This window comes from Atractosteus spatula, chromosome 7 (genome assembly GCF_055471065.1).
Source record: "Atractosteus spatula isolate fAtrSpa1 chromosome 7, fAtrSpa1.hap1, whole genome shotgun sequence".
NCBI classification, from domain to species: domain Eukaryota; kingdom Metazoa; phylum Chordata; class Actinopteri; order Semionotiformes; family Lepisosteidae; genus Atractosteus; species Atractosteus spatula.
In genome coordinates, this window is record NC_142712.1 from 36,466,625 (window position 1) to 36,494,530 (window position 27,906).

Consider the following 27,906-nt stretch of genomic DNA (forward strand, 5'->3'; position numbering starts at 1 on the left):
ACTCAACTCTAGTGCGCTATAAAATTGACACGAGTTCCTTCAGTGAATCTTTAAAACTGATAAAACATTAGTGGTACTCACAGGGTGCCTCTAATAATAGCATTTTGAAGGCTATTTCTTTGGCTAGGGGTCTTACATACATTAACTGAATTTAGAGGAGAAAAAACACATTGCCATTTGGCTGTTTCCGAATGCAAGGATTAATTTTTGTTCTCAGTGATTAAACTGCACCGAGTGACGGAGTTCGAAAATGCCTGGGTCGCAGAAATCTCTTCTTTTCGAGGGGAAGGTGGTCTTTCTGCTTTTTCTTCCCATCGCCGAGGTCTTAGGTAAGAACCAAGGCAGCTATTGCTTTTGCTAACGTGCAAGATAAAAAGTAACGCTGTATGTTCTTTACTGATCTGAAGACAATATTCAAAGGAAATTAATAACTGTTTAAATAACTGATTACAATGCTCCATCTTAAAAACATGTAGACCAATATATATATACGTATTGTATTAAGGATGCCTGGAAAGTAAACATAGTCAGGGAAAATTCAGACACTTTGGCGACGGACTGCATTCTTTACTAAATATAGAACTGTTTTCTTTTAGAGTTTTAGGTTTAAGGAATCAAATCCAATGCATACGAAAGTGGGGATTTTTTTCTCTGCACATTATAAAATGATAAATTAAGAACCGTATCTTTAAAAACGAATTTTAGGAAACACAGAACAACAAATCAGTTGAATGTGTCGTTTAGAAGAAAAAAACATTGAAAACGTGGCAGCTGCCGTTCTCTGACAGAGGCACTTCAGCACTGCTAGGTTCTTCGAGACTAATTTTAAAAATGTAAAAACACACCTTTCCGTATTTCAATACAAAATTATTCCAGCAAGGCACTATATCTGGAATATGTATGTGAAAATAACCCGACTATTGCTGTAGCCTGATGGGTCAGCATATTCATAGTTTTTTGCCTTTAAGAAAACAAGACTTATTTTAGGCGTGTGTAAAGTAATTGGAAGTTTTTTGTTTTTGTAGAAAAGGGGTTTTAAAATCATTTGAACAGTAGCAGCACTGCAACGCAGATACTGTACACCTTTTCTCTGCACAGAAGGGAAATTGAAAAACCTTTAACACATGCGCATTTAGCAAAGCGCTTTGTTGTTGTATGAAAAACGTGCGATGAGTGGAAAACGGAAAGCCGCTACAATAAATAGATCTTTATTATTCTGTAAGCGTTATTTTTTAATGCTTTCATATTTCAGGAAACTGTGGTCAGCCTCCGATGTATCCCACTGCACATCCCCTGGTAGAGTACATGAAAAGAAAGGATTACTCCTCCGGGGCCAAAGTCACGTACAAATGTGTAGTAGGCTATAGACGACTGATGGGGTCTTCATCTGTCCAGTGTGTTGATGGACAGTGGACGCCACTCAAAATGATGTGTGAACGTCAGTAAAGTGTATTCAGCTTTTTAATATCTGATAAATAGTTTAATCTTGTAAATCGTGTTTACTCCTTTCTTTCATAATCTGCTTTGATTGTATTTTCACTTTTATAACTGCCATCTACAGGTTCACCACTTTGTAAAAGTAGAAACAGAAGAATATTGTTTGACACAAATTTCCCCTTCTGCATTCTCTCTCTCATCCAGACTATTAAGTTTACCAATATAATTAATCTTAACTGCATCAGAAAGTTAAAAGTTTTCTTCACATTTCAAAGGCACAGTTCGCCTCTGCCACGTATTTTTTGAAGCATTTTTTAAAGCATACTTGTATTATTGTTTGATATTTAGGCAAATCGTGTGGCTCTGCGGGAGAGATCTTGAATGGACGCTTTAAATATGAGGATGTCCTGTTTGGGGACAGGGCTTTAGCCGAGTGTGATATGGGGTACGTTGCTGTATACTTTGAACTCTTTGTAAGGAGAGCACCCTGCTGATTTCTCATTTCTTGTGTGAATGGTATGCTCAACACAGTAAGGGTAAAATCAAGAAAATATATTTTTCTTGTCTGAACAAAGATGATAACACATGGTCTTGATTTGGTTAATCAGTCCACTTAGGGGGCTTTAAGTGGCACAAGGACCCAAGAACACATGTGCAAATTCAGTTTAGGACCATTATTCAGGACAGAGAAAGGGACACATCTTTACACAGAGAGGCTGAGGACTAGGGACATCTGAAGCAAATGTTGATTTCTGTGTGTTGGCTTAAGAAAAGTCTTGCGTTTAAGTGCCTAACTGTAGGATTTCAAAATGTTGAGGCAGATTGATAAGTGCTTGTGTCTGGTAAAACTTTAAAAGTACTGTCTGAAATATACAGTAGTACAGAAGGAACACAGTCACATTTAATCACTCCGTCTTCCATATATAATTTAATTACCTACTTGATATTTTTGTTTTTTTGTGTGTTTTTGACAAGGTACCGTCTTGTTGGAAGAAACTACAGGCAGTGTCAAGACTCCGGCTGGGATGGGGATATTCCACTTTGTGAAAGTAAGGATGTCAGGATGGTTCATACAACTTTTAATTGAAATTAAGTGAAGTCTTGTTCTTGTCCTATGTCCTAAATCATACTTGTTTTATTTTGGTTTGCACCAAATGTGGTTTAAACCAATTAGCTAATTTGTGTGACTATTTGAAATTTTCATGACCACATAGGTTTTAAAAAAAGTTGAAAGGACATTTAATTCAGTATGATTGGACTTTTTTAAGGCCGGTTTATTTCATCTGAGGAGTAGACTTGTTTTTTTTCTTTTTGAATTCTAACACAGAAGGATGAACTTTCATGTTCACACCACTTTTTGCTCGGTTTGAAGTGCTATTGGACCGGTCTGATTCACATCTTTGTTCTGGTGTGTACAGCATGCTCTGTGCATTAAAAAAAAAGTGGAACTGTGACGTGTCCTTTTTACATCCGCCCAATTTCGAATTTTGTTTAAGAAATCGGCTTTAGGGTTGCAGCCCATGCACTGCACAAGGACCCAGAAGACTCATGGACTTGCTCTTTTATAAGGCCTGTCAAAGCCGTTAGTCTCAGGAGGTCCTGTGAGCACCACAGCACTGTAGCAGAGAGTTAGTGCTGAGTGGCGAAGGGGTGCTAACCTCCATGACATGACTACAGGCTTGTAGGTGGCTGGCAGGCTGCAGGGACTGCTTTTACTCTGAAACAGCGGAATAACACCAGACCCAATACCCTGATACCCCAAGAATGCCTAGGGCAAGAAAAGCCCAACCAATGCCTGGTGGGCATTTTGGGGGAATCTTCATTGACAGTCAGTTAACAATGTAGTCCAGGCTCAAGCCACCGTTGTGTGGAGAACAGAGCTTGACTTGAGCACTCTGAGACCCCTGGGAGCCTCAGTAAGCGCATGTCATAAAATCCACAATCTGTGAGAGATTAAAATCACCACTTGAATGTCATGGCGTCTCGAGTGGGAGACATTGGGTTTGGTTTTTGTGAAGATGAAGTATCAGAGGCACCTGTGTTTTGGCTCAGTGCTGCATTGTATAATTCAAATTAAAGGTAAATCCACTCTTGCTGTACTGTTGGGTCTTGTTTTGCAGTTGTGAAATGTCCCAACCCTCCAGAGGTGACTGATGCTGAAGGGGCAGGCCTGACAGAGGGACCCTTTGACTTCAACAGTGTGATCAGCTACAGGTGTCTGAGAGGGCAGCTCATTGGGGACAGGGAGATTTTCTGCACTGAGAATGGGACCTGGAGCAGCCCGCCTCCAGAGTGTAAAGGCAGGAATCTCTTTTTCATGCCTTTCGTTGTTTTTCTACACAAGCTTCTTTCATTACCTGGCCAAACAAAACTGATACTGAAATTACGTTACCCAACAATACCATTTCCCTTTGGTCATGGTACAATTTGCTATTTTAATTTTAATCCATAAATTATGACTAGATGGCTAGATGAAGTTTGTATTCCTGCTTTTTTAAGAGATGTGGTACCACATAATTAGACCGTTACAACCCCAGAATAGCAGGACAATGCGGAATTCAGTGTAATGTTTTCTTAATTGACTCATAAACATTAACATCCACCAGGTCTGTGAAGGGAAATCTCTCAGTAAAATGCTCCAGTAACATCATTGTTGTCACCTGACGATCCCCCATCATTCAAGCTGACAAAAATCTGACGACGTTCATAAGTCATACGTGCCCCCTTTTTTGGGTGGGTTATGAATGTACATTACACGACAGCAGAATTAGTAAGTTTTACATGGCTCAAAATGCACACAGTAGTATAATGAGCTACAGCACTTATTCGTGTACGAAGTGAAGTGTTCAGTTTTCATTTTGAATTTTTTTACCCCAGGATTGTAACCCTTTCCAGCAGCTCTTCAGATTCAAGCATCCGAGCGCCATGTGGTGTTTATGATTCATGCCCTGTGTTTGTTTCTTTTGTGCAGAGATTGTGTGTGCAAACCCCCATGTGACCAATGGCAGAAAGACTCACGGATATGGCAAAACATATCAATACAAAGACATGGTTTCTATTGTTTGCAATCCTGGGTATCATCTGAATGGAACAGGTCAGATTCTATGTGGAGAGCATGGCCGCTGGCTGCCTTACGTTCCACAGTGTTTGTACAAGAGAGGTAAGCAAGTTCCATTTTCTGCTTTCAAACCAAACCATGCCACTGGGCTTCGTGCGTATGTCCAACCACATTTTTCCACACAGACCTGACAAAAAGCATCGACTATGAAAAGTAAGAAAAGTTGCATTGCATAGAGGAGGTGTCCACTCTGACACAACATGTAGTTTTTTGCGTGTTTACAGCAGCCTTCCGTTTCCTTTTCATTTGAGCTACTGTGCTTCCTAGGAAGCTTCTTAGTTGAGGTCGTGTCTAATGCTTGTTTTTCACCTGTCACATGCTCGGACCAACACAAAATCATAACTCTTGTGGTAATTTCGTAGAAGGTGGTAGAATTCATAAAGCTGCAATAAAGCTGCAAACAAAACAAATAACTAAGCTGCTTATAACAACGCATTGTTGGAAGGTATATAGATGAAAATCTGATTCGGGCTCAGTAACAATCTGATACTTGATACGGTTAGTTAAAACTTTCAGTCATTCGTCAGTATCACATTTTAAACCAGAACTATGCATTTTATATATTTAAATTATGTCAGCTTGACTATTGGTTGTGCAAATGTAATTTTGATTTATTTTATCGTGTGGCCAATTAAATGCAGCTTCTGGTGTAGAATGCCTGCCCTACATGTTACCCAGGTGGACACTGGACTTCAGTAGTGGGTGAAGTGGGCACCTTTATATACAGTATGTAAATTGCTCTGGGATCCTGTGGGATGAAAAGCACTATATTAAAACAAGGGATTATCTATAACTGGGGTGTTCCCAGCAGATCTGCATAGCACACTGACACCAGTTTCACCAACCTGTTTACATGACTTCTGCTGTTCCTGTTGGTCTTGTAGCTATGACCTGTTCACAACCTTCTGTGGCCAATGGCAGAATGACCAGTCAACACAGACCCGTGTATAAATATAATGACAAGGTTACTTTTGCATGCAACGCTGGATTTCGTTTGAACGGGACTGGTAAAATCACCTGCAGGGAGTTCAACCATTGGGTGCCTCGCGTTCCTCAGTGTGTACCTCTCAAAGGTAATAATTAATACATTTTCCATCTCTGACTTGCCAGATCATTTTACTACACTTTATCTATTTGCATGAAGATGAAATTTGATTTTGATGAAAGATGATTTTATATGAAAAGGCACAGGGAGGTGAAATCAATATAATTTTATATTGTCCAAGCACAAAGACTAGAAAAAAGGAGGGCAGGAACAGGGAATGTATGTATATTTGATGCCACACTATCTAGTATGCCAAACTTATAATGCACAGTACGTTTTCTGTCTTTGACTTACTAGATCATTTTACTGCACTTTATCTATATGCATGTGTTTGTATATATTATGTTTTACAATAGGAAAATGGGGCAGGAAGGTGAAATCAATATATTTTCATGCTGTCCAAGCAGGAAGACCAGAAACAAGTCTAATAATATGTGGAGGAACAACAGATACTTATGCAGTATTTGATGCCACAGTACCTAATATGTCAAACTTACCTCATTAAGAGCTCAGTAACACAGATACAGAAGTGGGTTGATATTGTGATTTTTGTAAGTGCTAATTGATATTAAAATGATTGGGACAGAGTCTGGAATGGAATCCTTGATCGAGGGGTTTTCATATAGATTAACCTACTGTATGTATGACTCTAACTATAATTGTGAAGTTTTTTTAATACTCCTTTTTAACACAGAAGATAACCACTTAATCACTGAAACTTTTGCCATTTACCATTTGATTCTGTAGGTGCAACATTTTCCAAAATACTGTGTGGCCCTCCTGGAAAGATAAAAAATGGGCGATTTGTGACAAACAAAACACATCTTGGGTCTGTAGCTACTGCTGTGTGTAACAAGGGGTGAGTACGTCTTTATTTCTGTATGCAGAAGATCAATTCCAATGAATATCTGAAAAACATCTTTGTGTTATTTTCCAGTGTCTTTGTAAAATACTAATCATCTGTTGCATTTATATAGCACTTCTCATCCAGTGGATCCCAGAGAGTTTTACATATTGGAGGGGACCCACTTCATCAACTATTTAAATATCAATGAGTCAAAACTTTGTTTAAAATATTGGACAGGCATGTAGGTTGGGGTTATTTCCTCAGAGTAGACTTAATACACTTCCCTCTTCACAGTTTAAAAAGATGTAGTGTTAAAATTGTACTGATATATACAGCATGTACTGAACAGCTGTATACCTGCAAATACAGTAGGAAGTACTCTGGGAGAAAGTAAAAACTACTTTTGCTGTAGTAATTTGGCAGATAATGCATTCTTCCTTCATTCCATGCAAGAATATAATAATATTCCTTATTATTATATAATATAATATATATATATAATATTAATATAATAATATTCCTCGTAAATTAAATAGAGCTACTTGTGAAAGGAAAGAAGGAGTGGATAGCAACCCAGTTGCCAGAGTGTTGCTTGATAAGGATCCAGCCTTCCTTCAGTGAATTACAGTCTATAGCATAGAAAATCATAATCTCCTCACAGCCTCTCATTATTTGTTTACTGTAGGTATCGCCTGGTGGGTCAAGGCCAGAGAAAATGCTTGAATTCTGGCTGGGATGGTGATATTCCTCAATGTGAAAGTAAGCAGAGCAGCACTTCAATTGTTGGGGTACACAAAGGTGCCGATCCAGACCAGTTACTGGAAATGATTAGGACTGATTCTTCACACCACATTACATAAATTGTTGTGTGCCTTGCAATAGCTTCAGTTTTCTGTGATCTTTCTGTCCCAGATATTTTTATATATTTTACTTTTCCCATTATTTTGCTGGTGGTGATGTTCAGTATGTCTTCATAAAGTTATCACTAAAAAGAATCTGCTGTCGAAAAAAAAATCCTTGCTCATTAAAATATCATGCCAGTGCAGGCGCACTTTCTCATTTTTGTGCCTGAGAGCAGGTAGAAAGTCAGTCAGCTTTACAAGTCCAGATTCCAAGTTATTTATTTTGTCTCATGAATAGGTATTTGGATAGACAGAAAGCAAAAATATTTTCTTAAAAAGTGGTGTGCGATGTTCTGTAGTTTTTCTGCTTCCTGCATTACAGCGGCACACTGTATATATTTCTGTGAGAAGGATCATTTCCATGGAACACACTTTACGGTATATATTAATCACATCATTTGTTGTCTTCTTTTTAAAATCTTGTCAGTAACTACCTGCATTTCTCCAAATGTGACAAATGGCTTCCAGAAAGGCAAGCTCAGAGACACTTACAAATACAGAAAGTCGGTGTCTTTTGCTTGCCATGAGGGGTTTCTGCTGAATGGACCCAGCAGTGTAACTTGTGATGAGAATGGCGAGTGGTCCCCATCCATTCCGACATGTTCTGCGCTCAATGGTAATCTGTCACTGACGTGCTTTCAGTCTTCAACTAACTGCTCAATACCTAACATTTGTTAAATGTTAAAAAAACATAAGCCAATTTTAAGAGATATTTATTGTTTCATCTAAAACTTAACAGTTTGATCTTTACCAGTTACATTAATGCAGTATACTGGGAGACATTATGCGGCTACTAATGCCTTTCACTATAAATTTGCTTTAAATGTTCTTACTGTGATGCAGAAAGAATGCTCCTTTTTGATATACTGCCAAGTAAATTTGAATTGCGTTCATTAAAATTAATGCCAATTTTAGAGAGGCATAAACATTCACAAATGCTTAGAGTATGTTCTGTACAATTTAAAAGCACCAGAAAAAAAGATTTGTGACTAACACATGAAGTGGACAAGTTGTATTTGTCACAATAATGATGTCTTTATGTCCAAAAAACTTTTGCTCTTCTGCCTTAGGAAAATGCAGTATTCCCGCACACCAGAACAATGCACATCCCCGAGTCAACTTCCAGACACAGAAGGAATATGCTTCTGGTGCTGAAGTCATGTACACGTGTGCACTGGGGTACAGGAGAGTGGGAGGCTCCTTATCTGTCCAGTGCATTAATGGAGAGTGGACGGAACTGAAACTGAAGTGTGAACGTAAGTGATATGTCTGAATTTATTGAAGCCAGAAAAACAAAAGTGTAGGTCTTACTCTGATATGAGCAATGAGTCTCTGCATCATAGAGGACAAATGAGGATTCTCAGCATTTGTTGATCTGAGGACTAACTTTAAAGCACATGTAATGGTTTACATCGATTTTAAGTAGTACTGCTCTAGCATGCTACTAAAGATTTAATAGTATTTGTGGTAAAAGAGGGCTTCTTGGAAAATGGTGGGTGTGATGGTTTTCAAGAGTAAAGATGGTTACCACTACCCACCGGTAGCTAGAATGGCCAGCATGATTACAGAAGTAAAACACATGGTATGAGAAGTGGCATCATTTGGTGTGTAAACCCTAGATACATGGAAATAAAGCTTGAAACCTAATAACCATGCTGATGTTAACAGTAAATAGAGAAAAGAAGCACAGAACTACAGTAGGTTTGCGATTGTAAAAGCTCATCAAAAACTAGTAGTGAGACAACAACTTTGTTTCAGTCATTGAGGCATTGGTAGGATTAATGAATGTATCCCTCTGGTTACCCAGAAAAGCCTGTGGATACATCCTACTTTTTTACAAATTCTATATGTTAACATTTTTCTACGACGATAGTATTCAATTATATGCTTTAACAAATATTAAATGTAAATGTTGCTAGTGTCTTGACAGAAGAGTTTCAGAAAAATCCAGAAATGATTTTGAATTGCGCCGGTACTGGTTGACAGGAAACCAAGTTCAGTTAATGAGTGATAAAGCACATGTTGTTCTGAATCCACTCACACTGACTGAAGGACGAAACCTATGGTACAATGATGTGTTAAAGGCCTTTGTATGTTAAAACTTTTTTGTGGGGAAACGCAATATTTATGCCAAAAGTAATAAATACCGACAGGAACAAGACAAAACACTGGAGAGTTTGGTTACCAATGTGCACAGACTTGCAGAGCAGTGTAACTTCAGGCGTTTACTTGACCAAAGGTATTACAGAGGCAGAATTGTAGTTTGCATACTGGCAATACGGGCAGATTTGAAGATTTGCTCATGAAAAGAGATATTCATCTCTTGCGTTGAGATGCAGGAAGACCTTGGGAGAATAAACAAATGCTTGGCAAAAACAAGACAGTTCCTCTGTTGGCCAGACCTGAGGTGCATAACTGTATCAGGTGTGATCTCGTACACAGATGTGAGACCTGAATGACATCAAATGTTGTATAAGCAGTAAATCACCTTCTTAGGTGAGAGTATTTATTTGGCTCAGGTTACATGGTAATGTAACCTTGTGAATGTCTGATGTTGGATGAAAATCATTAGGGAAACACACAGAAATGAAGCATTGTTCCCTGTTTATCAAGAGAGCAACACATTTGTGTTAAGACTCTGTCACTTTCCATTAGGCTGTTCATTGGCAAGACATTACAGCCAAACACAGTCTGTTCACCAAGACCTCACCTCACCTCACCAAGACCAACAGCTCATCATGCTTTGTCTTTGTGATCATTTTCACACTGCAGTTCCACTGCATCTGAAATGCCAGGTCACAAGCACCTGAGCATCAGCAGTATGAGGAGGCAGCAAAGCAGTTGTTGTTTGCAAACTGGATCACCACATGGTTTTGGGGGGGGTCACTAGTGTTAATTAATGCTATAGAATATGATGGCGTGTGAAGCTTACCTGCACTGCCCAGCAAATAGAATGAAGTCCCTTTTTGCACATTAGGAGTGTCTAGTCGCTAGACACTGCACAGGACTATGTTCTTTTAATGACCAGTATTTTTAGCATATACATTCACCCAGCCATTTTCTAAACCCTTCATTCAATCTAGGGTTTCAGGGAAATGAGAGCCTATCCCAACATACAACAGATGCATGGCAGGAGACACCCTGGACAGGACTCCAGTCCATCACTGGGCAGACACACAAACACTCATACCAGACCCAATTTTCCCAGAAGCCAATTAACCTACCCATATGTTTTTGGACTGTGTGAGGAAACCAGAGTTTTGCCGTGTCCCAATTCTTATACTGAGCCCTAAGCCCTTCCTCCAAATCCACAATTCTTTGACGTAGCTAAGTGTAGACTTCAAGTGTGCATCGTTATAAACGAGGTAATGGGACAACCTTGCGTGACGTCACTCGTTGGTTTCACGGCTCACAGTCAGAATGCTGTCTGTTGTTGATGCTTTTTTGCCGGTGGCTAAGTGCATGTCAGTAGATTATCTTTAAATTCTCCGCTTATCTATCCTTGCACAAAAGTAGTGACACATTGTGTTCATGTTGAGCAGGCTCGACTTAAAATAAATGAAGTACGCTAAGGAAAACTTGGCAATACCACTCTCTGTTTATTAAAAGCTTTACAGTATTAAATGAATTTCATGTCATCTGTCCCAGTACAAAAATGACAGTAGGAGGAACATTATGTGTTCATTCACATTCATTCAAAGTAAATTAAATAAGGTAAACTTGGCCATACCTCAAAGCTTTGTATTATTAAATACACATACTATTAAATTCTGTTTACACAATACTCCGCAGGTAAAAGAATATTAATCAGTCAAAATGAGGTGATGAAATAAAAGCTTTATGTCAAAACTTTGTACCAAGAATACATAAAGTATGAATCTAAAGTAGCCTAATGAAATTTTGTTTTTACATAAAATATTCAGAGTTTGCACTGTCATGGTAATCCTGGAAAAGTTATGGAAAATGAAATTTCATTTTCCAGACCTGGAAAAGTTTTGAAGAATGATAAAATATCCATTATGTTTTGGAAGAGTCATGGATTTTTTTTAAATTGACCCCAAATTATCATGCCCTTTAGTAAAAGCAAACTTTTAAAAAGATGCAGCGGCATTGCCTTTGCTAACATTGAAAAATTACAGTGTCGCGTCAGACCCTCTGGAGGGAATTTTATAGTGAGCCGTAAAAGCTAGCTTAGCGCCCATGTCAAAATGCCGAGTAGATGTGTTTTCAGTGACCTCTGGTTAGCAGATGAAAAATACAAACTATGGCTCCAAAAAGATGAAGACCCAGGACGTGCGAGATGTAAATTATGTGGGGAAACCTTTGACATGAAGAATATAGGTGAAGCTGCGCTAGCAAGCCACGCGAAGGGTAAAAAACACATTGACAATGATAAGGCTGCAAGAAAAACAATTGGAATCGGCACCTCTGTCAACTCATTTGCAGATAGCTCAGCGAAGGTTAGCACGATCCCCTAACGAAGTGAGACAGACAAGCAAACACAGATATCAGTGTCTAACAATGATGTTCTTTCTGCTGACGTTTTGTGGGCGCCGAAAGTAATTGATTCACATTATTCGTACAAATCGTGCGCCAGCGTTGGGCAGCTCCAGTTTTCCGTGACAGCGAAATCGCTGCTAAGTGTTGTTGTGGCAAAACAAAATCCGCATATTTGACCACTTTCGGAATTGCTCTCTATTTTAAATCGCTGATTGTCAGAGACGTGTCACGACAAGCAGGATATGCCCTGCATTTTGATGAGATTCTTAATCACGCACTGCAACTCATGCAAATAGATTTACTGTGCATGTGAGAATTTGGAATAGTGGAGAAGTGAAAGCTAGGTACGTAGGCTCGGAGTTGATGGGGCATGCAACTGCTCGGGACATTATGGAGAAGATACACAACACGCTCTCAAAAATCCATTCAGACTGATCTGATTTACAAATGAAACCTTTCAATATTAATATTGCAGGAACTATGTTCAGTTTGTCAACATGTTGAGGTACTCGAATTTATTCAGACAGAAAAGAGTTTGTGTTTACGCAGTGAAACATTTCAGGAGTGAAAAAGGCCATATACAGTATTTCCCTAGCCCAGTGGTTCTCAAACTTTTTGGACCAAGTACCACCCCTAATCCAACCAAAGCATCCAAGAACCACCTACAAGTCATCATCTCATAGGAACCCCAGAAATTCTCAATGACCAACATGAGCGTGCGTGTGCGCACACACTCACACACATATAATAAATATTATAATAATAAACTTTATTTGATATAGCGCCTTTAAAGGTGGCTTCTCAAAGTGTTTTACAGGAAAAAAAACATTAACAACAACTAATAAAAAAGCACCATTTCAGTGAGAGGGGTGAGCCTGTTTAGTTGAGCAAAGCAGAGGTGAATTAATTTTTCGAGCCTTGATACAATTTTTCGAGTCTAACAGATATTAAATCGTCATGCATTTTCTTGACGGCAAAGGTCTCGCGGTGGATGTTGTAATGCGTACTTTAATTTCTGGAGCAACCTCTCTAATTCGTGCAACTACACCGTTATGTCGGCTTGTCATTGCTCTAGCGCCGTCTGTACAAACTCAGACGCATTTTATCCAGTCGAGGCCATTCTCTTCGATAAATTTATTCAGAAGCTGAAATATGTGCTCTCCTGTAGTTCCTGTTGGTAGCGGTTTACAGAACAGAAAGTCTTCATCGGACGTACCCTCAAACTCGTATCTAACGTAAACGAGCAAATTGACCAAATCGACTACAGACTCATCTAATTGCAGTGAAAAACATCTGCTCATCTTAACGCGCTCTATCAGTGTACGTTTGATATAATCCTTCATTTCAATAATTCTATGAATGACTGTGTCTTTCACGGGGAGGGGGGCAGTAGGTCGAGCTGTTTAGCAGCTTTTTCTCCACACTTAATACGTGTCAGCTCTTTTGCCAACGGTAAATAAGGTTCTTCAAAATAGTGTAGCTTACCTGCTTTAGCAATCCGCAAGCCTGCATTTTTCCGCGTTTCCGTTTTTATTTCCGTATTTAAAGTTTTTATTTCATGCGCATGGGAGCGAAACACAGAGACGCTCGGTGTATTTTTCTCAAATTAGAACAGTTATTAAATATTTTTCTGGTATCACGCTTTCGTGTGCTCACAAGATTACCTGCGTTCGTAGCACGTATTTCTATGCATTCCTGTGTTTACAACGTTGGCATTGTTCCAAAATCACGCACATTCTCCTTTCTCCCTATTTGCTGGAGATAAAGTAGCTTTTTTTTTAAATACAATTGGTCACTTGCATCCGTAGCACGCATTCCTATAGAGTCGTATAGAATTACAGAGTATCTCTTGTGTCCACTGAAGTATTAGCACGCAATGTATCGTAGTACATAGGCTGCGTATTCGACACGTATTAAAATACAAAATATGAAAACCCGTCCCGATTTTTCAGCGCACACAACACAGTTCCAGGGTCATTTGGCGTACCACCGGGTGGCACGCCACGTACCACTGCCGGTACGCGTACCACAGTTTGAGAACCACTGCCCTAGCCTATGTGGGCTTACTGATGAGGAATGTTGCTTGTGTTCTAGGAATAAACATGCTGTTCAGGTAAAAGAAAAGTAATGCCATGCAAGAATGTATTTCAAATGAAAGTTTTGTATCAGAAAAATCGATAGCAGCTGTAGACACTTTTATTTATTGTTTTGATTGTTGTTGTTTTTTGTACAAATTTCCTAAGAAATAAATCATAAGGGTGACCTTACACTCAGATATATTGGTCATTCTGTAAATTGTAATCCACATTTATGCTTAGTGGTATTGAACTGGCCTATGTGTTTTTCCTCTAACCAAGCTCTTGCACACCTGAAAGAACTAATAACCAAATCACCAAACCCTTAGTTGAAACAGGTGTGCAAGAGTTGGGTCAGAGGAAAAATGTGCAGGACAGGGCCCCCAAGGAATGAATTAAATACCACCGCTCTAAATCCCACAGATTGCTGTAGCAGTTGTAAGGCCAACTTATTCGTGAAAGTGCAGAAATATAGTGATGGAAATTTGGTTAGAAGTTATGGAAAAGTCTTGGAATGTTGTTGGTAAAAATGAGTGGGAACCCTGAATATTGTGAATTTTAAAACTGGAAAAAAAAAGTTAAATTTTCTAACACATGAATATTTTATTCTCTGTGGCAACGTCTCTCCGCCATGATGGGCTACAACATGAAAGGTCACCATGCCGCGAGGAGCTGGGGGCAGTTCCCTTCAGCGGAGTCCGTTCCAATGTGGGCTTCAGAGAAGGGGGCAAAAAGGGCGCATTGGGGACTTTTGTGAGCACCTTTGTGAAACACAAATTTAGAAATGGGACACCCTGTTCCTTGCACACTTGAGCAGGAACACGCATTTGAAGGAAGCAAGACTGAAAGCGTGCATACTGGGACACGGCCTTTAGCATATACTGTAGACTTATATATTTCCGACACAGCACTAAAAATATTCATTCATAGCTTTGCAACCAGACCAAAACAGAAAGGTTAATTGTTGTTTTTTTTCTTGGTGATATATTTTTCAGCGAAGTCCTGTGGCTCTGCTGGAGAGATTAGGAATGGGCGTTTCATGTATGATGGGGTCCATTTTGGTTCTCGGGCAACTGCTGTGTGTGATGAGGGGTGAGAAATAATAATTCCAAGGAAATCTTTTTTTTGCCTATTTCCCATCTAATATGTTGTAATTTAAGTATTGACTCAGATTCGGTTTTTAAAAGATGGCACTGTACACCGTGTTTGCTTAGAGAGCAGGATGCTACAACCAGCATTAACAATGCTATGTCTTTAGTTTAGATGGTAACTAAACTATGCTCTCTTCGTCATTAAAAGTAATAAAATCTACATCCCACACATCTCTTTCCCTGTGTCCAGGCACCAGTTGGTGGGCAGGGGATACAGAGATTGTCTTGACTCAGGTTGGAGTGGTGACATTCCACATTGTGAAAGTAAGTAGGACAACTCATCTGACTTACACTGAAGCTCTTACAGCAGGGATCCTGTAGGTCACCATTAAACCTTCAGTTCCTGAAGATAAAGTACAATGCCATTATGATCAATTAAATAAATGATTTGTTAAACAACATAGAGATCATTCAGGTCTAAAGTCTTAAGTACCCTTCAGCTCTTTAGTACTACAGTTCTTTTAATTGAACAGATTACTTGTTTCATTGTTCAGTAGCTCATGGATATTCCCAGTCTTTCAAAACAAGTGGTCTAGTGCTCTGCAGGACCAGGGTTGGAGACCCCTGATTTACACTGGAAACTTCACACCCAGTTTTGACCGACTGTATCAGTTGGGTGACATGGGGTTTCTTTGATGAAGATGAAAAATTAGGCCTTTTGGACATATTATCTCATACATTTGGTAAAGGGTGCCATTGAAGATGATGTACTATGGTGACAGCTTACATTTATGTAGCATATTTTATAGCTAGACCTCCCCTCCCTCCTCTTCAGCTAAAGCATTGCAAGTAAGATGACAGCAGTGAGTCATTCCTAGCACACCACACCTTATAACATCACAGCAGTGACCAGGAAATAGAGCCGTTGGGCTCATATTAAAGCAATTTCATTCAGGTCACATTTTATACATGAAACAGGGCGGAGTTCATGTTTTATTTTAGAAGCACCAACTCTGTACCACTTGAAAACACCTAGCATTTTTGTGAGGTTAAAAGTGTCAAGCAATGTCAAACATCTGGGCTTGTCTGATATATTCTTACCTTTCGCATCCAGTTATGAGATGTCCTGACCCTCCAGAGGTGACTGATGCTGAAGTGGCAGGCCTGACAGAGGGGCCCTTTGACTTCAACAGTGTGATCAGCTACAGGTGTCTGAGAGGGCAGCTCATTGGGGACAGGGAGATTTTCTGTACTCAGAACGGCACCTGGAGCAGCCCGCTCCCACAGTGTAAAGGTACAAGCCTTCGATTTTTGTTACTGTTAGGTGTCCTGCATCGGTTTTTCCATCTTTGTAGTTTTCTTTACTTTTATTTTGTGAAATATAAATGGCTTTGAGATGATTGCCTTTAAAAGTACCTTTATATGGAGTTTTTAATGAAAGTTCGGGAGGAATGAAGGCAGCCGCGCTCATTCGACACAGCTGCCGCAATTCTCACTAATCCTGACGTAAGCAACCGGTCTCCATAAATATCAAATGTCACTCTCTCCTCTTCCTCGTTCGTTTTCTGCATGGTTTGTCTTCGCCTAGCTCGAATCCGTGCTCCCTTCTCATGGATCTACAAATCCGCCGCTCCGATGAAGACCTTTTTGCAGCGCAGGAGACTCTCCTACCCTTCTCGTCCAGTCCACCCCCCACAGCTCCCCTCACCTCCGTCTCATCGCCTCCTTCAGCCGCCGTGCCACATCAGCGCCGCTCATCTTCCAGCCAGTCCTCACAAGATCCAACTCCTCGCCGAAGACTGCGTTCCGCCGTCGTAGTCCCTCTCTCATTACAAACCCAGCCTCCCCGTTCCTCCACGGCAAAATCTCCAAATAACCCCCGCTTCTCTCGAGGATGTCCCTGCCGCCGTGCTTCACGCACATCGGTTCCCCCTTCTCCTGGATCATCCCTCGCGACTTCCAACCGGACCGTAGCAAGCCTCCAGAGGATACCTCGAAAACACGGCGTCCATTTTAAAAGAAATGCTTCCAAAAAAAAAAAAAAGCTTGTTTTCCCTGTACTTAACCGCAGTCTACACAAGGAAACATCAACTCCCCAGCTTCCCCCGGCGCCCTCTGATGACATCACCCGCGCTGCCGCCACTCATCCCAACGTGAGGACCCCGAGGCTGCCCGCGCCTCTGCCTGTCGCATCTTCTGTCTTGTCTTGTCTTGTCCCGATATGTCCGTGTCTGTCTCTTCCCCCAAGCAATCCATCCCTCTGCTGAACAACTGCACCCAGCCTCCTGCCCTAATCTCCTTGCTGCCGAGTCTAAGGCCCCAGGCTCACGCCCCCCCCCCCCCCTTCTCCGCTTAATCTAATTTCTGCACTCTCCTCTGTCTCTACCTCCGGCGTCCAACACGGCTCAAGCTCCGCCAGCTTGGTGCCTTCGGCCCCGGTTTCTTTTCTTTCGGCCCCCGCTGCTGTCTCCACGGCCCGAAGGCCAGCTAGTAAACGACCCCCAGCTCAGCCAGCAGGCGGCCCTTACCCTCCCCCACCCCCTGGCGTCCAAGACGACTCGGCAGCCTCCTCAGTCCTTAACGCAGCCTTCGCCCCTGCTTCATTTCCTCAACAGTCTTCAGCTTCCATATCCCAAGCCACCGAGCTTCAGGCCCCAGATCCGTCAAACCCCTCCTACCACAATCTGCTTTCCGCTCTTCTTCCCTCCTCATCTTCTCCCTTCCCCGGCGTCCAACACGGCATCCGTCATCCCATGCCTTCGGCCCTGGATTCCAATCTCCCCTTTACTAAGGACTTTCCTCTCCGAACAGCCGTTCCTCTCCCAGCTCCTCCTAACGCACTAAAGTTTAGTCCTCCTCCCATCCCCTTTTCACTCCGGCAGCAAATTCTGAGGCGGACGTCAATCTAGCTCACCTTCTCTCTTCCTCCACTTGCAACTCCGATCCTAGAACAGCCGACCGCGGCTCGATTTCCGTTACTCTCAAATCTTCTGACCCTCACTCTGCTTCAGTCCTTCGAATTTTCGACTTCTGCTTGGCTTTCAGCATTTTCCACGACATCACGTGCTCCGCCTTTCCCCAACGTCGTCAGGAACTCGACGATTACACGCACAGCATCCCCGATCTATCTGTCCTCTTCGAGGGCTCCCTGTTCTACGATTACCATAAGCAGTTCTTGGCCGAGGCCGCTGCCCGCCTACTCCAATGGAACCAGCACACCAACCTGGGAGCCCTTGACATTGAGCTTTACTGCCGCACTTTCACCGGTGTCCAAGCTCTTTCCTGCGACTTCTGTTCCTCTTGGACACATTCATCAAATCTTTGCCCAGATACCGTCCGCAAGCCCAACCCTGACTCCGCCCCTTCTCCCCCACAGCATCTATTCTCCCGCCAGGTTCTTCAAACCTTCCCGGTCCAAAGATGTTCGCGGTCGCCCCATCGTGATGATCAGAGGCCAACAAATTTCCAACATCTTCAATTCCTCTACACGTACCTCCCCCCTTCGTCGCTTCCTTCACATTTCCAGCTTCTGCGGCGAAGCTAATGCTCGCTCTGCCTGCCCCCGCCGGCCTTTCTATGCTCGCTCCACCTTCAGCGTTCCCAAATGACTACTGGCTTTTCCGTCTGCCCCAATCGACATCCCCGCTCTTGCTTTCGGCCTGCTCCGTCACCCCGACCCCTCTTCCACCCACATCTTACTCGACGGCCTTTCCTTCGGATTCTCACCAGGCCCGTGCACACTTCCTTCTTCCTTCGTCTTTGCAAAAAATTCGCAATCTGCCACCGCCGATCCCCACTCCGTTGATTCCTTGCTAGCATCCAAAGTCGAGAATGGTTTCACGATTGGCCCACTTGGCTCTTCCCCATTCCCTGCATACCACATCAATCCCATTGGTATAGCGGTCCGTCTGGGCGCCTGGCTCGCCAAGGCCAACATCTCCAGTGCCGTTAAAGTTATGCCTCCTGACCCAGACCTCTGGCACCTCTTCGGAGTTCATCGGCGGTTCATTCTTCTCAGTCCGCCTTACCTTCGGACGTAGGAGTAGCCCAAAACATTTTCGGTACCTTAGCCGAAGCTCTCGGCTGGATCCCCTCGAATAACTATGAGCTTCCTTTTCTCGTCCACCTTCTCAACAATTTCCTTACCATAGACTTTCCTTACACCCCACCTGCAAGAGCCTCCACCACACTTCTTTCCGTTTTTAGGAAACTAGGGGTACCCCTTGCCATGGACAAAACAACTGGCCCCTCTCATAATCCAATTCCTCGGGATCACCCTCAATTCCATCAATTTCTCCGCTTCCCTGCCTCGCGACAAAATCGACAAGATCCAGATGTATATCTCTATCTATTCTTCCACCAAATTTCGCACAAAGAGGGAACTTCTCTCTCCGCTCGGCCACCTCAATTACGCCATGCGTATCATTCCTCAAGGACGGTCTACCTTCTCGACCTCGCCTCTTCCGTGCCCTCTCTTTACCACCACGTAAGCCCTTCAGCCAACTGCAAATCCGAGCTCAGGCTTTGGCAGCTTCTCTTGGCCAACTTGAATGGCATCTCTTTCCTACGATGACCTCCTCTCTGACACTGAGGATATCCAGCTTTTCACAGACGCAGCCCCCTCAGTCGGTTTCGGAGGCTATTACAAAGGCCAATGGTTTGCGGCCCCTTGGCCTCCTGATTTCTCTCCAATCCCTCTCACCAACCAGTCATCGGCCTTGTTAGAAATATTTCCAATTGTCATTGCTGCTTCTCTTTGGGGCCACAATTGGAAACAAAAACCGTCCTCATCCATTCGGCCATCCATGCAGTAGTTCATATAATCAACAAAGGAAGGTCTTCATCCCAATCCATCATGAAATTCCTCTGCCGCCTTAAATGGATTTCTCTCACACATCAATTCATCCGCGTAGCTGCTCACATTCCAGGCCACCTTAACGAGATAGCTGACTCTCTCTCTCTCGCTTTCAATTCAGGAACTTGGCATCAGATGCAAGACTGAACTCGTGCACAGTACCTCCCTATTCGGAACTCGCGTTCCTCTGAATCATCCTTTCCATCGCTATCTCCAGCTGGCCCAGCAAACTATCCTCTTAGGGATCGCCCCTCGAACTCTCAATTCTTACTGCACTGCCTGGAAGGGCTTTCAATCCTTCCACCTCTCCGCGAACAAGATTCTGTTCTTTCGACATTCTCACCGTATCGTCCTTCGTTCGCTATCGTAGAAACTCACTCAAGGTACGAGCATCCACCGCCAAAGTATACCTGTGCGGCATCCACTCCTTTTCGGCACAATCTGTCCATCCCTTATCCACCCTCAAATTACTCTCCTTAAAGGCTTTCAGTGGCTTGAAAAAACCACTTCCGAACCTACGCGCACCACTTACCTCAGACATCCTTGAATCCTGCATCTACGTTGTCAGGTCAGGTTACCACTCGCCCTGGGTCGACCGCCCTCTTGAATCTTTATTCTCGATAGCCTTCTTTATCTTCCTAAGGTGCTCCGAAATTACCGCTAATTCCACATCCTTCGATCCTTCTTCTCAATCCTGCTTATCCAACATCTCCATCTTATCTTCCGAGACGCTGACCTTCTATCTCAAGAAAAGCAAAACCAACCAACTCGGATCCGCCACTCTCATCTATTATTTCAAACTCTGTTCCTACATAAGCCCTTTTGAGCCTCTATCCCATTACGCACATCTTCGCACCTCCGCCGGAGCTTCGCCTACTGTCCCTCTGTTGCAAACGAGACGGGCCGTATCATGATACCCTCCTAAACAATTCTCCGGATCAGGGGCCGCATCCTCCGCCGCTCGCTAAGGCATACCCGAGTATCTCATCAAGCAACTCGGCCGTCGATCCTCTGAGGCTTACCATGCACACATTAAAACTAACCCCGGTATCCTCAAGCAGGCACTTTCTCTCCTCAGCTGAATTGGGCCCAGTAATCTTTTGTTTTTGTTTTTCTGCACTGGTGACTGGGGGTCCCGCTTGGTTCTTTTGGGGGATCCTATCCTCCCCGCAACCGGTCTCCATAAATATCAAATGTCACTCTCTCCTCTTCCTCGTTCGTTTTCTGCATCCCTCCTCCACCCCCTCTCCACCTTTGCAGCTACCCCATTGGTCGCATAGGGATCCTATCCTCCCCGTCCGACGGCCGGGAGGTTGGCCCTCAGCCAAGCGGGTTACGCCAAATCTCCACATCACAATAAACGATTCTAATTTCTCCCAAGCTTTCGGCTGCCGTCATTCCTCGTGAAAAAACCATTATTAAGTTAAGTATAAGCTATTAAAAATATGCTTTGGGTGGAAGAAAAAAGAAATGAAATTTTTTGTGAAAAGAGAAATGAGAAGAATTATTGTTTAATTTTCTTAATGTTCCAAAACCACTGTGTCCTGTATAATGCAGTAAGGTTTGTGTCACTTGATTAAAAAAAAAAGGTTAATTTCATTATTTTGATGCCAGCAGATGTTTTGTGCTACCTGTGTGCCATCATGGCGAGACTGTGATGGTACCAGTACAGCTTTATGACACACACTGTTTATGTTTTTCACAGAGGTTTATTGCATGAATCCTGTTGTGACCAACGGGAGACAGATAAGAGGTCGTAGATCAACATATAAATACAGAGAAACAGTGGCTTTTGAGTGTGATTTGGGGTACAAGCTGAATGGACCCAGCATGGTAATGTGTGAAGCAGATGGCAAGTGGTCTCAGCTCCCAGCATGTGTTAGTAAGTGACTGTAGTGTTTGTCTCCCAACATAAAAGTGCAGACGCTGAGATGCATTACATGTGAGTTATGATAAAACCCTTATTTTATGTGAAGAGTATAGGAATTCTGAAACTCAGTAGTGCCATTGAATAGAGACAACACAAGTTTTAAATTACTGTTCAGAGTCAAAGATTATGAACTAAATCAACCTTTTAGATCAACCAAACAGGTAAACGTGTATTTCATGCTGAAAGGAAAAGAAGAGAGACACCACATTTCAGCTGTGGAGCCTTCTTCAGGTGTCCCCCTCTTCTTATGCCTCTTATTGTACTGAAGCACTCTATGTGAGGTACCTTTGCTCTCGCTGGAGGTCATTCAGTTATGTGAAGTGCTCAGTCAGATAATTCAAAACAATGTCAGCATTAAGAAACTGACCAATGATTGAAAACGTGTGTAATAACAATCAAGAATGAGGGTGCACAGTGAGAAATTGAAAGCTGAAAAAGCCTGTAGAAATTTACACTCAAACCCATTGTTAAGATAGAAAAATATGGACAAATAAGTGAAATTGTATACAGTATATTAAGGAGAGCACCAGGAGCTGAGTCAACTGATCAGGTGACTTTGGATGGATAGAAGACAAATGATGAATTATGATATTGGCACAAATGTTTACGAAGAGAGTAAAGCAAAAGAATATGTTTCATAGACAACTGTAAACAATGATGTGGTGAAACATGAGGAAGATCAAGAGGTTTATCTAGGTAGTTGGGAACAAATGTGGCATAACTGACTGTCCTACAGCAGCAGGACAAATACTTAAAGCATGTTAACAGCGTGAAATACTGAGAAGGCATTTCACTCTGTACAGGATATGTCTGGGACACTTGAAAAAAACAAAGGTTTTGAGAAAGCATGTTCATCTGATTGACACCTTTGCTGCAGTGGCTAAACAAGTGCAACGAAAGGTGTGCGAGAAGGTGATATAATCTACATAGAATCTATTGCAAGATATTTTCAGGACACAGATTGACCCAGCCAAGGGACAAAAGGGTAATGGTGTCTACTTAAAAAGTCAAGTTACCGAAGACATCAGGATACAAATTCTGACTCCAGAACATTTACAGATTCAAGCACTGCAGGTAGAAAGGGTAAAAATGGCTCTTAAAATGAAAATAAAACTATATATTTAATATGTGATTGAAAACATATACAGCCTTTACCTCTATTAAAACAGTATGTACCGTGCCTCATACCCTTGCCATGAATAAAGCCTTGAATATCTTGGCACGGTGCATACTGTTTTAGAATTAAGTTACACATTATTCCATGTGAATGTGTCCTGTGTATATTTGTGAGTCTGAGTCTGTCTCTGTCTCTTTTCCTTTATGCAGAAGTTCAGTGTTCTTCCCCTCTAGTACATGCTGGTAAAATAATTCAGGGTTCCAGTGGCCAATACATATATGGACACTCCGTAACCATCGAATGTGATTATGGATACCAGCTGAATGGTCACAGGAGGATAACCTGTGATAGAGATGGCCAATGGAAACCCTCTGTTCCCACATGTGAAAGTCGAAGTGAGTATATAGTTCAGGTCAGCACAAGGTAAAACGAGAGCAGAAAACGTCTAAACCATGTCTTTTGTTTTTAATTCTGTCATCTTAATTTAGAAAAGTTCTACCTGATGTTAAATGTGGAAATTAGATTAAATTATTAATTTTATTGTCATCTTTACATCTGGGAAGATTTTTATCAGGGTGTTTTTATGTTGTTTACATTTATTAGAAAAATCATCATAAGAAGTGACTTAAATTTTCTTCCATACCCATTGAATACTAATAATCAATGGAGTATTCCCCAAACATGTAGTGGAGCTAGTTCGGACACGGTGACATCATCACCCTCCCTGCGCGTAGAAGGGGCCTCAGCCGCCTGGGCTGAGGGAGGTCTCCTTTAGCTCATGCGGCTGGTTCCCTGTTGCATTACGCCGGAGACCCGGGTTCGTGCCCCAGGTGTTGCGGGATGAAACGGGCGGGGTGGAGTGGCAGAGGGCACGAGCCCGCGCGGAACCAAGACGGTCACAAACAGCAACAGTAAAAGGCTAGGAAAAATAAGAGTGCCAAAGTCCCAGATCCCTCCTGTCAGAGGCTCCAGGGTATGAATACCTACAGATGGATGTTTCCTGTCACTGATCAAGCACTGCCTGTAAAAGAGTCTCTTTCTTTATTACTAGACATTTGGGTCGTCACTCAAAAGTTATTGTGTTAAAGCCAAAATATCAATATTATTCCGCAGTTAACTTTTTTTTTATTTTGCCTCTGGAACGCATTGATAAAGGTTATATATAAACATGTTGTTAATCCTTTGTTCTTTGTAAGGTGCTCTACAATTGTTCTTAAGATACAGCCTCTGTCCCTTGTCTCTCTGCAGAAGCTGAATGTCCTCATCCATCCATGCATTTAGTTAGAATACAGGATGGGTACAAATCACAGTATACAACTGGAGACACTGTAACCCTATACTGTAGCCATGGATACAGGCTGATTGGTCCAAGCAGCATTCGGTGTGATCAAAACGGCCAGTGGTACCCTTATCTTCCCCATTGTGGATGTGAGTGTGGAGGCTGACAGTAATACTAGAAGGAAGAAAAACAACCTGTTGTATTTCTAACCACCAAGCATCATGTTTCCTGGCATCTGCCATTTCTGGGCTGGAAAATATGCTTCATTTTCAATAGTGTCACCATGTGTTAAAGAAATGATAGTGCTGTTTATGTTTGTTCTGCTATTGAAAAATGTAATGAAAAGTAAAAAATGACTATTCATATTTTTATAATAGCGGTTTATAAAATGTTCTCCTTGAAAGGGCATTTTTATTGCTTTCACATATAAAAGTTCAAGAGATGTTTTAAAAACAAATTTACACAGTAACTAATTTGAGTTGGTTAAAATCACTGATTGACAAGTCAAAATGATGAAGTAGGTGGCTATTTTAGTGTGTTGTTCATAGTCTAGACAGTTAACTTTGACTTCTAGACAGAATAACATTGCAGAATAAAGGCAGGGAGAAATGGATTCAGTACTATTACTATACAGTATATCTAATAGCTATACTTATTTCCTATTTGTTGTATAAAACAATAAAATATCAATTTTCATCTTTTCTTAACAGATTAACAAAATTGCAAGATTATCAATGATCTGGAACAGCACAACTTTTCTCCTCACTGGATTATAAGCCATGGGACTGCGTGGAATGAATTCATACATGCACTCTGTATACAAAATCAACAACATTAAAATGTTTAATCAAATGTTTATTAAGAATGACATATTGTGTCATCCTTGTTTTCACATCAGATTTGGTCAGAAATAACGTTTGTATTTTTTTAATTCAGGTAACCCAGAAGCCTTTAAAAGACTCTTGAGCACCTTGCCATTATACCACGACCTTAAATATTAACACTGACCCTCGTTAACGGTCCCTTTCTTTATCCTGTGTGATTTGTTTACTTTAACACATTTAAGAGTCTTTAATGATTAAGAAATATACATAGAAAAATATCCGAAGAAGAGTTTGCATACTTCTACATATCAGAGGTATATGTAAACACACATGCTTTGGCTCCTGTGTGTGAGATGCAACCCTTCTGCCTTTTTTAGAAATCATAATATAATTTCATGTTTATGATTAATCAAACAGCAGTCAGTGCTTCTGCATCACCGGTCTTGGGTCCTGGGTTCCATTCTAGCTCTAGATAATCGGACTGCATGTTCTCTCCTTTTCTCCTGGTGCACTGGATCCCTCCCTCAGTTCAAAGACCCTCTGCCCAGATTAATTGGGGTTTCTAACTGACTGCATGGATGGGGAATGACTGTGTGCCCTGTCAAGACCTGGTCCAGTGTGATTACCTAAAGCAGGTTCTGAAATGGGTTGGTGGAAACTTCAACCTAAAAAATTGACTACTGTGTTGTTTCGACATAGTGCTTGGTTGTGGGTAGGTGGTAATATGCTTAATGCACTGCCTTCATGCTAGTTTAAGCAACACATGTGCACCACACCAGTTTCAGACATTTTTAGGCCTCTTAGGCATTAAGAACAGTTTTTACTTATACAAAAATATAATTCCAGAACACAATTAAAGTAAACAAATGGCCCAGGATATTAATACAAATAAGGAATCGGAGTCTTAATGTTTAGATATTTACAAGACAGTTTATTCCTTTAAAAGAAGGTCCTTTAAAAGAAGAAATAATGATAATCTGGGAAAACTGAATTCCATAATGTGAAATTCCTTTCTTTCCTTGTCTTTCAAATTATTAATAATATATTTTTGATTATATGAAAACTTTATTTTTCTGCAATAGCTTGTTTAATATTCAAGTCAGAAGCTACTGTATATTACTAAAAAGCCATCACAGCATTAGTTAATAAATGGAATAAAAAACACATAATGGAATAATGTCTATGTCTCATACTTTATATATATTAATTATTTATAAATATATTTAGATGGACCTAATGGCCTCCATTCGTTTGGAAACTGCAGTGTTATATAATAAAAGAGAGCTAATGAATATGCCATACTATAATTCGTGTGAGTGAGTATTCATAGTAAAGTTTTTTTTAAGACTGTTTACAGTGCCTTAGAAAAGTACTGTATCTGACTCTTCCTAGGATGTCCCATTTTATGAAATTACAAAGTGATATAGTACTGTACGTGCAGTTTCTTTGTACTTAATAGTTTATTCAGAACCCAAATGCTGTATTTGATTACTTCTTAGAGTAAGATAAAAGATAAAGTAAATGTCAGCAAAACTAGAAATGAAACCTGTTGATTGCACAAGTTTTCAGACAAAAGTGTTTGGTGGGAAATAACTTTGGCAGTAAAATCATAGCCTTTTTGAGTAGAAAAATTGATGGAGCAAAGTACAGGCAAATACTAGGTGGAAAACCTGTTTCAGTCAACTAAAGACTTAAAATTGGTAGAAAATTCATTTTTCCAAGCACAAGTCCAAAGCCACACTGGTGTGGCTGAAAAAAATATACAATATGTTGAACATATAATAATAATTGATTATTATTAATTACTTCAAAGTGTTTTGACTGCAAACTTTAAAGCAATAAGATGTAAAAACTGTGCAAGACTTTTAATACTTGTACAATAAACTACTGTATATACAGTAGTCTAACATTGTGAATCTATTTGCACTTATTTTCAGTTGGCGTTTGTGCCCACTCTGTGATTTTCTCTAAATCTTTGTAATTCTATTACTTCTATTTCTGTTTACCACCACCCCTATTTTTCCATTATCTGAAAAAGCAGATCATTGAGGGACACCTGGCTTACTTCTAACCAATTAAAAGTTGACTTAAGATGATAAATTGGTTTGACTGTTTGTTAACCAGTTCTTGATCCATGCGCCTACAGTACATTACTTTGGATCCTATGCATTTTATTATGAAAATTAACCTTTTATGAGGGACCTTATCAAGAATTTCCTGGAAGTCTAAATATTTTGGGTTTTATGCTGATCTGTTATACTTGTTCCTTGTCTGAAGAACTGTAGTTAAACAAGACTCTCCCTTTTTAAATCCATGTTGCCTGTCTCTTAAAATGCTATTGATATGCCATACAGTATATTCTTGTAATTTAGCTCTGTCATTTTCAGAACTTTACCAGTAACAGATATAAGACTGACTGGTTTATAGTTTTGTACCCTTATTTAGAAATCAATGTGACATCTGGTACGACTCTCATTTTAAATAACACTTCAATAATCCTAACTAGAATTCCATGACTAGGAACCAATAGTACTTGGTGATTTATTGATTTTTAGTTTCGTTAGTTCCTGTAAAACATCAATGCCATTTATGTTAAAATATCCACTATTTGATAGACATTATTTACGTCTTATATAAACATGTATGAAATCTTCATATATCATTTTTACTGTATTTTTATCCTCAATAAAAAATTACCTGCTATGCTGCGCACAACTTATGCTTTTACTGTTTTTTTTACTGTTCTAGGACTAAAATGTCACTTAAGGACAATGCTTTATTATACATTATTTATTAAGCTGGTGCTTTTATCTAAAGTGACACAGCTGCACATTTACTTCAGCAATGGGTTGGGGGCCTTTGCTCAAGAATACAGCAGAATACAAA

At 40.9% G+C, this 27,906-nt stretch overlaps 1 protein-coding gene across 1 annotated transcript; it reads left to right on the forward strand.

Moving 5' to 3' along the window:
• LOC148830880 (zona pellucida sperm-binding protein 3 receptor) lies at window positions 1–27,733 on the forward strand. Its single transcript, XM_088920655.1, has 18 exons — window positions 1–329; window positions 1,253–1,438; window positions 1,786–1,882; window positions 2,413–2,486; window positions 3,558–3,737; window positions 4,409–4,597; window positions 5,440–5,628; window positions 6,348–6,459; window positions 7,133–7,206; window positions 7,777–7,965; window positions 8,420–8,605; window positions 14,920–15,016; window positions 15,266–15,339; window positions 16,130–16,309; window positions 21,576–21,752; window positions 23,127–23,312; window positions 24,166–24,345; window positions 24,907–27,733. The coding sequence occupies exons 1-18, from the start codon at window positions 251–253 to the stop codon at window positions 24,909–24,911; spliced, it is 2,454 nt and encodes an 817-aa protein (XP_088776781.1). The 5' UTR covers window positions 1–250; the 3' UTR covers window positions 24,912–27,733.
• Window positions 27,734–27,906: the final 173 nt, after the last annotated feature.